This window comes from Molossus molossus, unplaced genomic scaffold, assembly GCF_014108415.1.
Source record: "Molossus molossus isolate mMolMol1 unplaced genomic scaffold, mMolMol1.p scaffold_m16_p_13, whole genome shotgun sequence".
Classification (NCBI taxonomy): Eukaryota; Metazoa; Chordata; class Mammalia; order Chiroptera; family Molossidae; genus Molossus; species Molossus molossus.
In genome coordinates this window covers 92,891,679-92,900,930 of record NW_023425348.1, presented here as the reverse complement: position 1 = coordinate 92,900,930, position 9,252 = coordinate 92,891,679, and the positions used below count along the sequence as shown (strand labels likewise).

The 9,252-nt window shown below is 59.6% G+C and overlaps 2 protein-coding genes across 3 annotated transcripts; one reads left to right on the top strand and one right to left on the bottom strand.

Annotated features, from left to right (window-relative positions):
- Window positions 1–4,589, bottom strand: CABP4 (calcium binding protein 4). 2 transcript variants are annotated; one of them, XM_036258985.1, is made up of 6 exons: window positions 4,166–4,589; window positions 3,769–3,799; window positions 3,546–3,689; window positions 896–1,005; window positions 473–620; window positions 1–336 (listed from the first exon to the last, which is right to left on the bottom strand). In XM_036258985.1, the coding sequence occupies exons 1-6, from the start codon at window positions 4,535–4,537 to the stop codon at window positions 221–223; spliced, it is 921 nt and encodes a 306-aa protein (XP_036114878.1). In that variant the 5' UTR covers window positions 4,538–4,589; the 3' UTR covers window positions 1–220. The 2 variants fall into 2 exon arrangements, with proteins under 2 accessions (XP_036114878.1, XP_036114879.1); XM_036258986.1 differs by having other exon boundaries at window positions 262–366.
- Window positions 4,590–5,096: 507 nt separating this feature from the next.
- On the top strand, window positions 5,097–8,398 carry GPR152 (G protein-coupled receptor 152). The gene is given in 3 exon segments (XM_036259681.1): window positions 5,097–5,416; window positions 6,475–7,615; window positions 8,042–8,398. Coding segments are annotated over 3 exon segments (1,644 nt in total). The 5' UTR covers window positions 5,097–5,270.
- The last annotated feature ends 854 nt before the right edge of the window (window positions 8,399–9,252 follow it).

Sequence of the window (9,252 nt, the reverse complement as noted above, 5' to 3'; positions counted from 1 at the left end):
GTGCAAGATGACCAACCAACTGAGCCACACTGGCCAGGGCAAAACTGCCCCATGTTTTAATGCTGCCAGTGCCAGGTGGCGGCCTACTTCCCTCCCAAGGGACTGGAAAGGTTCAAATCTCGCTCACACTGGGGAATGACAGGCAGTTGAGCACTTTGGGTGGGGAGGAGGTGAAGATGAGGGTGGGCAGGTGACAAGCCAACTCTCCAGCCAGATGTTGTCAGGGGCACAAGAAGCCTGGGGGCTGCTGGTCTCTTCCATCCTGGGGCCCCGTGGGGAGGGTATGCAGCGTGAACCCTGCTGGTCTGGGGCCGGCAGGTGAAAATCTGCTGGAGCCTCAGGGGGTGAAAAGCATCATCACAAACTCTGCAGGAGAGAAGGGCCCGTCCAGGTCATGGATCCCAAGAGGTGCTGGGCTCGGCCTGGGAGCTGGAGGGGTGGGGGTGCGGGGTTATCTGGGAAGGACACTTACCATCAAAGTCTACGGTGCCATCCCCGTTGAGGTCCACATTTCGGAGCATCTCATCCAGGTCAGGATCCGCCAGCGGCTCCCCGAGGAGAGCTGGTGCTGCCTGTCGCAGCTCTGCCACTGTGATTCGTCCGTCCCTGTCCCTGTCAAACTAGGATCCCAGCAGGGCTCAGCCCTCCCACCCAAAGCCGTCTCCACCTTACCGTGTGCTGTGCTTAATGCCCCTACCTTCCATAGCCCCAACCCTCCCCGCCCGTTCCAGGAAGTCCAACCCCTCCCTGGCCCTCATTCTGCATCTGCAGGGCTCTGGGCCTCCAGAGGCTGAGGTCCCCGTCTCTGTCTCCCCTGGCTGGGGTGGGAGGCCAGGAAGGATGGCATCCAGCCGCCCACGCACCGCCCGCCTCACCATGCCATCCATGCCCACACCTCTCGGAAGGCCATGCGCAGCTCCCGCACCCCCAGCATGTGCGCCGTCTCCTCTCTCAGCTTTGGGCCCATCAGTTCCACAAATTCCTCGAAGTCCACACGGCCACCCACTGTGGACCCAAACAGAGTATCATAATGGAGGGCTAGCGCCCAGGGAGAGACTCACAGGGCCACTCCCTCCTGGCTCTGCATTAAGGAAAGAACGCCCTCGGGGCAGGAGGCAGGACCCCCACTTTCCGCTGGGAGTACACTCAGTGAAGCACCCAGCTGTGGGGGAAAGAAGCCAGGCTGTGGAACCAGGCAGCCCCTGGTCCGAACCCTGGCTCTGCTGCTGATGGTGCGTGGCCTTGGATGACTGCCTAAACTGCCTTCCTTATCCTAAGCCGGGACGAGAGAACCTGCTCCTGGGTGCTCCTGGCGCTGGGGTTCCTGGCCAGCACGTCTGTGGACCCCTGTGGGCTGCCTTTATTGTATTTATTTATTTATTTTCTCCTCACCCGAGGACATTTTTGCATTCATCTTCAGATAGAGCAGGAGGGAGAGAGGGACAAAGAGAGAGAGAGAGAAACATCGATGTGAGAGAGACACATCGAGTGGCTGCCACCCGCATCACCCCACTGGGGCCGGGGACAAACTGCAGCCGAGGTACGTGCCCTTAGCGGGAACTGAACCCCAGACTCTCTGGTCCGCGGGCCAACACTCCAACCGCTGAGCCAAACCTGCCAGGGTGATAAATACCTTTAAAGAAGCATATCCATGCCAAGCTGGTGTGGCTCAGTGGACTGAGCATTGTCCCATGGACTGAGAGGTCCCGGTTCAATTCCCGGTCAGGGCACATGCTTCAGTTGCAGGCTCGATCCCCAGTGTGGGGCGTGCAGGAGGCGGTCGATCGATATTTCTCTCTCACATCAGTGTTCTCTCTCTCTCCCTTCTCTCTCTCTCCAAAAAGTCAATAAAAACATATTTTTTAAAAAGAATAAAAAAGTTAACTAATCTAAATGTCATTAAAAAAAAAGAAAGAGCCCTGGCCGGTTTGGCTCAGTGGTTGGAGCATCGGCCTGCGGTACAGAGAGACCCGGGTTCGGTTCCCGCTAAGGGCATGTACCTCGGTTGCAGTTTGTCCCCGGCCCTGGTTGGTCGTGAGGGTGGCAGCCACTCGATGTGTCCCTTCACATCGATGTTTCTCTCTCTCTCTCTTCCTCTCTCTCCCTCCCACTCTATCTGAACAAAAAATGGAAAAATGTCCTCGGGTGAGGATAAAAAAAGAAAGAAGCATACCCGTGTCACCCCTCTGTTCTAAGGTGCCATCAAGTATAAAAAACACTGATGATCAAATAACAGCTTTGGGGAAAGAAAAGAAGCATGAACCGAAATGTTCACATCAATTGTAAATAACATCCCGGCCTGGCCGGTGTGGCTCCGTGGTTAGAGTGTCGGCCCGAGCACAAGAGTCTCAGGTTCAATCCCTGGTCAAGAGCACACCCTTGGTTGCAGGTTTGATTCCCGGCCACCATAGGCAGTGAGTGTCTCTCACATTGATGTTTCCCTCTCTCTCTTCCTCTCTCCCTCCCTCCCTCTCTCTTTTTTTTTTTTTTTTGCATTTATCATCGATAGAGTGGGAGGGAGAGAGAGAGAGAAACATAGATGTGAGAGAGACACATCTAGTGGTCGCCACCCACATGACCCCAACTGGGGCCGGGGACAAACTGCAACCGAGTTACATGCCTTTAGCGGGAACCGAACCCAGGACTCTCTGGTCCGTGGGCCGACGCTCTAACCACTGAGCAAAAACGGCCAGGGCTCTCCCTCCCTCTCTTTCTTTCTCCCATTCCCTTCTTCCTTTCCACTCTCTCTAAAAATCAAAGGGAAAAAAATATCCTCCAGTGAGGATTAACAAAAATCAGTTGATCAATCAATCACATCCCGCTCTGGAGCCGTAAAGAAAAAGCCAGCGCAGCCCTGGCCAGTTTGGCGCAGCGGTTAGAGCGTCGGCCTGCGGTACTGAGAGACCCGGGTTCGGTTCCCGCTAAGGGCATGTACCTCGGTTGCAGTTTGTCCCCGGCCCTGGTTGGTCGTGCGGGTGGCAGCCACTCGATGTGTCCCTTCACATCAATGTTTCTCTCTCTCTCTCTTCCTCTCTCTCCCTCCCGCTCTATCTGAACAAAAAAATGGAAAAATGTCCTCAGGTGAGGATAAAAAAATAAATAAAAGAAAAAAAAAAAGAAAAGAAAAAGCCAGCGCAGTGTCGTGGAATGGAGAGAACCAGCTAACGAAAAGCACGGGGTCCACCCATCCTACATCTAAGCACAGGGAACAGCCAGGATTCTGTCACACTAGGCCTCGCTGAACCTCAGGAGGCTCTTTGTAGGAGCCACAGAGAGAGACAGGCAGAAACAGAGACAGAGTGAGGTGGCCAGTACTGGCAAGAAGCACTTTGTGACGAGGTCAGAGGCGGGGTTCTTCAACCTAAGTCCCCATGGAGCCCCAAGGGCCTCCCTTGGAGCCCCAGTGCCTTCCTTATCCCCCGGTGTCCCTGCATCTTAAGGGGCCAATGTCAACCTGTCAAACTGTCCTGGACATTGTCATCTCTCCGCCCTGCCCCACCTCCATCCCCCTCGCTGAACGCTTGGGGGTGGCGTCAGGCACTGACTTCGCATCTTGACGTGCTGGGAGACCTCGATGAGCTCCATCTCAGTGGGCATGTAGCCCAGCGTCCGCATGCAGGCGCCCAGCTCCCGGTAGCCGATGTAGCCGTCACGGTCACTGTCAAACTCCTCAAAGGCGGCCTGAAGCTCTGCAGGGGAGGGTGGTCAGGACCAGGAGCCAGGCTCAGGGACACCTCCCACCCGCTGCCGCCAGCAAGGATCACTCACCATCCAGCTCCTCGGGGCCCAGCTCTCGGTCCTGCAGGGCATAGTCCAGCATGTCCCCAAGGCCAGCCAGGACTCTGGCCATCTTCCTCCAACCCCACCCACACTGGCCTGGGCAGGGCCAGTTCCACAAGGGCAGGGGGAGGTGGTTGAAGTCCGGTGGGCTCCAGGAAAGACACACCCCCTTGCTGCTCCTGGGGCCCTGAACTCTCACAGAACCTTGGGTTTGAGGTCTAGCTCCCTCTGCCCAGGCCGGCCCAAGACCTACCCTTCCAGAAACCTTACTGAATAGCCAGGCTCCAGAGTCCCTGCGGGAGCGGCTAGAGGCCTGAGCTCTGGGGCAGGGTGGGCTGAACCTGAGGGCACAAGTCCCCACCCCCACTCCCAGGCCCTGTCTCACCTTCCCAAAGATGCGGTTGAGCAGGGGCCCATATGTCTTCTGAGCAGCATCATGCTGGGAGGCAGGACGATGCCGGTGGGACTGGCGACGAGAGGCTGGCCCGGGCGCCGCAGGTGCTGGCTCCTCCTGTCCTCCTGGCCTCGAGGGGTTCTTGCTGCTCGCTGGGGCCTCGGGGCACTGGATCGGGGTCTGCCTCCCAGAGCTGTCAGCACCTTTCCGGGACCCTTGGGGCCCCCTCTCCCTCCTGCTTCTCCTCCTGGTCAAGGGTTGTCCCTCAGCACCACTCCTGGGAGCCACGACCCCCACAGGGGGCTTCTGGGGGCTGGGGGCCCGGGCTGGGCCATGCTGCCCCCTCACTTGCTCTGTGGCCATGTGGAGACGGGGACGGGGCGCAGAGAGGCAGCACAAGGAAGCACCCTTGGCTCTCAGGACCCGTCAAGCTGCTTAGAGACCCTGAGAGCTGGTGGCCTGGGATCTGCCCTGAGAGGGATTAGGCTAAGTGAGGCAGGCAGCCCGGGCCCTAATCCGGGCCCTCTGCCCCATTTGGCCAGGGCAGAACCAGATGGGTCAAGAGGACCCGTCTCAGAACACGGTGGCTGTCATGAGCTTCAGAATACAACTCTGCCCACTTATGAACTGGGAGGCCCAGCAAATTCATCTCCAAGCCTCAGATGACTTATCTATAAAATGGGGGAGATATTGCTGAAGAGTCGAGGACTCAGCCCAGTTGTGTGACACGGGCAGAACTTAGCTAAGAGAGGACAAGGGACAGCATCTCAGACAAAAGGCATCTCAGTGTGGGCAAAGGCGGGAGGGGCAATGCAGGACGAACTGCCCGCCGCAGCCCCTCACAGGTGGCGTCCTGGCTGGAGCAGAGGGTGTGTGAAATTGAGGAAGAGAGGCCTTGAATGCTGGGTTTAGGGGCATGGGGGTGAGGTCAGAGGAGGTAGAACCTGGGGCTTCCAGAGCCTACACTGTGCTGGAGAGACCCAGAGTGCGGGGGTTCCGGCCATCTGGCATTTTCAAGAACGTGGGGCCCGGCCGGTCACTTGGTCCTACTGGGCCCGGGTTAGGGTTTCCTGGTGAGCAGCCCCATGAATGATTGATGTCCTCTCAGCTTGGGTTTCATGCAGGCCGCCTTAGCGCCGCCGGGTGCCATGCAGCAGGCCCAGGTGTGGGCCCTGCAGACAGCTGGACCTCTGGGCAGCCAGGCACGCCCTGCTCCTTCCGGCCAGCAGCCTTACCTCACAGGTAAGCCAAGCCAGGGCTCTGACCCAGCAGGGGCTGGAGCTTGCGGAGTGGGGTCTGCCTGAGGAAGAGCCCTGGGTGGGCACTTGTGGGGAGGCCACTGGGCTGAAGGCCAAGTGGCTGGGGCCACGGGCCACAGGTGGGACCCAGCCTTTCAGTGGCATCAGTTTCATCCCCTGACTCCACGCTCCCATCGGGGCTCTCTGTTCTCAAAGGGAAACTCGCTCCACCGGTGAGGAAAGTGGGGGTAGCAGCCACCCTCATCCTCATCACACTGCGGAGCCCCCTTCTCTGCGTAGTAGCCGCAGAGGACAAGTGGGGGCCCCTCTGTCTGAGCTGTGAGAACGGGGAGAGGGCCGCCACCGTGGGGCTGGAGAATGATGAAGAGGCTCAAGTTGCTCCCAGGACAGCCCTCCTGGCCGCAGGCCACTGGGGCCCTGAGCTGCGGACCTCACCCTGAGGTCACTGAGCTGTACTCGCTGGGGGAGGGGCCTACTCAGCCCCAGACTCTCTCACCCTTGAATTCCTGTGCACCCATGGGACCTGAGCCTCTGTTTTGGAATCTTAAACACTTCAACCCCAGGATACCAGACAAAAAGGGGCCTACAATGATCTGACCAGGTGGTTTTTAAACTGTGTTCCCTGGGGCCCTGGGGGTACTCTCTTTCCTTTAGTCTTAGTCCTCCCTTTAGTTCGTTGGAATTCCACTCTAATAGTTACTTAAAGAAAAGATTCACCAGCTTTAAAAATATGACATAAAACCTCTGGTTTCGTCTACTGGGACACACTGGGATTCCGAATGGCAGAGTGGTCAGGTCTGAGTTCAAGTCCTGGCGTCTTCCTTCCTACCTCTGACCGTGGGCAAGTCACTGACCCTCTGAATTTCCCTCTCATCACCTGAAAATGGATTGCATGAGGACTAAGTGAGGTAATCCATTAAAGTCCGTGGCAAAGGGTAATTACCCGAAAGGTGATGATGATGCCCAGGGAGGGTCAGGGACTTGCCTGGAGATGCGCAGCACTTTCTCATACCACCATTCATGCCTCCATTGATTTATCAGGCACCCTCCGTGTCCAGCGGTATACTGGGGACTTCAGATGGACACTGCTATGGAAGCCAACCTGGGTGTCTTTGGCCGTGGGCCCCGCACGGAGCTCGATGATGAGGACTACTACCCCCAGGGTAGCTGGGACACGGTCTTCCTGGTGGCTCTGCTGATCCTGGGGCTCCCGGCCAACGCCGTCATGGCATGGCTGGCTGGCTCGCAGGCCCGACAGGGAGCAGGCACGCGGCTGGCTCTGCTCCTGCTCAGCCTGGCTCTCTCTGACTTTCTGTTCCTGGCCGCAGCGGTCTTCCAGATCATGGAGATCCAGTATGGAGGGCACTGGCCGCTGGGGACAGCAGCGTGCCGCTTCTACTACTTCCTGTGGGGCGTGTCCTATTCCTCTGGCCTCTTCCTGCTGGCAGCCCTCAGCCTGGACCGTTGCCTGCTGGCGCTCTGCCCACGCTGGTACCCTGGGCGCCGCCCGGTCCGCCTGCCCCTCTGGGTCTGCGCCGGGGTCTGGGTGCTGGCCACACTCTTCAGTGTACCCTGGCTGGTCTTTCCTGAGGCCGTCGTCTGGTGGTACGACCTGGTCATCTGCCTGGACTTCTGGGACAGCGAGGAGCTGCCACTGCGGATGCTGGAGATCCTGGGGGGCTTCCTGCCTTTCCTCCTGCTGCTCGTCTGCCACGTGCTCACCCAGGCCGCCGCCTGCAGGACCTGCTGCCGCCGCCAGCCAAGACCCGCGGCATGCCGCGGCTTTGCCCGGGTGGCCAAGACCATCTTGTCAGCTTACGTGGTCCTGCGGCTGCCCTACCAGCTGGCACAGCTGCTGTACCTGGCCTTCCTGTGGGACATCTACCCAGGCTACCTGCTATGGGAAGTGCTTGTCTACTCCGACTACCTGATCCTGCTCAACAGCTGCCTCAGTCCCTTCCTCTGCCTCCTGGCCAGCGCGGACCTGCGGGCCCTGCTGCGCACCGTGCTCTCCTCCTTCGCGGCAGCGCTCTGCGAAGAACGGCCGGGCAGCTTCACGCCGGCCGAGCCGCAAGCCCAAGTGGACTCGGCGGGACAGACTCTGCCGGGACCAACTGCTGAGGCCCAGACACAGGTGAACCTCACAGCCCAGCTGCAGGAGAACCCCACGACCCAGCCCCGGGTGGATTCTGTGGCCCAGCTCCAGCCAAACTCCACAGCCCAGCCACCGTCAGATTCTGTGGCCCAGCCCCAGCCGAACCCCACGACCCAGCCACCGTCAGATTCTGTGGCCCAGCCCCAGCCGAACTCCATGGCCCAGCCACCGTCAGATTCTGTGGCCCAGCCCCAGCCGAACTCCACGGCCCAGCCACCGTCAGATTCTGTGGCCCAGGCCCAGCCGAACTCCACGGCCCAGCCACCGTCAGATTCTGTGGCCCAGCCCCAGCCGAACTCCACGGCCCAGCCACCATCAGATTCTGTGGCCCAGCCCCAGCCGAACTCCACGGCCCAGCCACCGTCAGATTCTGTGGCCCAGCCACCATCAGATTCTGTGGCCCAGCCCCAGCCGAACTCCATGGCCCAGCCACCGTCAGATTCTGTGGCCCAGCCACCATCAGATTCTGTGGCTCAGCCTCAGCCAAACTCCACAGACCAGCCACCATCAGATTCTGTGGCCCAGCCCCAGCCGAACCCCACGGCCCAGCCACAGGTAGACCATGAAGCCCAGCCCCAGGTGGACTCTGTGGCCCAGCCACAGGCAAGCCCTGAAGCCCAGATCCCTGGACCTGCTGCCAGCTCAGCCCCCAGCCCCTGTGATGAAGCCCCCTTTGCCCCATCCAAAGATCCCACCCCAGAGATCCCTGAGAATCCAACCACGCCTGCCGCCTCTGAATGAGAAAGCCCGGCAGTGCCCCGCAGAGGAGGCTCCTGGTGCAGAACCCACGTGGGGGCCCAGAAAGCCTAGGTCCGCCAGGGCGGCCAGAGATGGAGGAACCAGCCAGTCAGAGACGAGGGGTGTCGTGGAGGACGGCATCATGGAAAACCCTACCAGGTCTCGTGGGCCTGCAGGAGGACTTGGGGGAAGTGAGAATGAAGTGGCCAAAAGTCCCAGACGGTTTGTTCTGAGCACCGTGTCCCTGTCTAGGTCCCACCAAGCTCTTTCATGCTTGTCCCCCACCCCCACAGTGGCCCAATGGCTGAACTGTCACAGCTGGTGGTGTCCTGCTGGGCTCTGCCCTCCAACACCCTCAGGCCCCACCGACAGTTTAGTTCCAGCGGTGGAGGAGAAAGAGCACCGGGAATTCCCTGGGCTGCATCCGACTCCTTTCTGTCCTTCCCTCCCAGCCCTTCTCTCTATCCCATCTCTGACCTGGGCATGAGGGTGCCAAAGGAGGAAGTGCCCGCAGAGGAGGGAGGCATTCAGGAGCCAGCAGGAGCCCACAAGCGGTGAGGCTGGGGCAGGACTCCCCTCAGCAAGGTGACAGCAGCAGCGACGAGAGCGGCCAAGCCTGGATTCAAATCCAGCTCTGGAACAAGCGAGAGGCTTTGAGAGGCTGCAGTTCTTGCTCCTTAGACTGTTCGAGGTGTCATGGGTGAGTTCCAGCTCAGGGTGCACACGAACTTGCACCCAGACCACCTGTGGGTCTGGCGGAAGTCTGTGAACATGGACGAGAACCGGCGCACGTGGCTGCCCGTAACCATCGAGATAGAAAGTAGAGTCCAATGCTCATGCGTCAGGAAGACATCCCCCAGGGGGAGGCTGTGCGCCCCAGCCAGCTGCCCCCAAGCTCGCTGCCTTTGATGTGGCAGCTCTACCCT

Excerpts from the sequence above, each read along its gene's own strand:
- CABP4 (XM_036258985.1), bottom strand. The coding sequence starts at position 4,537 with ATGGCCACAGAGCAAGTGAGGGGGCAGCATGGCCCAGCCCGGGCCCCC. Across the intron at positions 3,690-3,768 it reads GGGCCCCGAGGAGCTGGATG|AGCTTCAGGCCGCCTTTGAG; the intron begins GTGAGTGATCCT and ends CCTCCCCTGCAG. Across the intron at positions 1,006-3,545 it reads CCAGCACGTCAAGATGCGAA|TGGGTGGCCGTGTGGACTTC; the intron begins GTCAGTGCCTGA and ends TTGGGTCCACAG.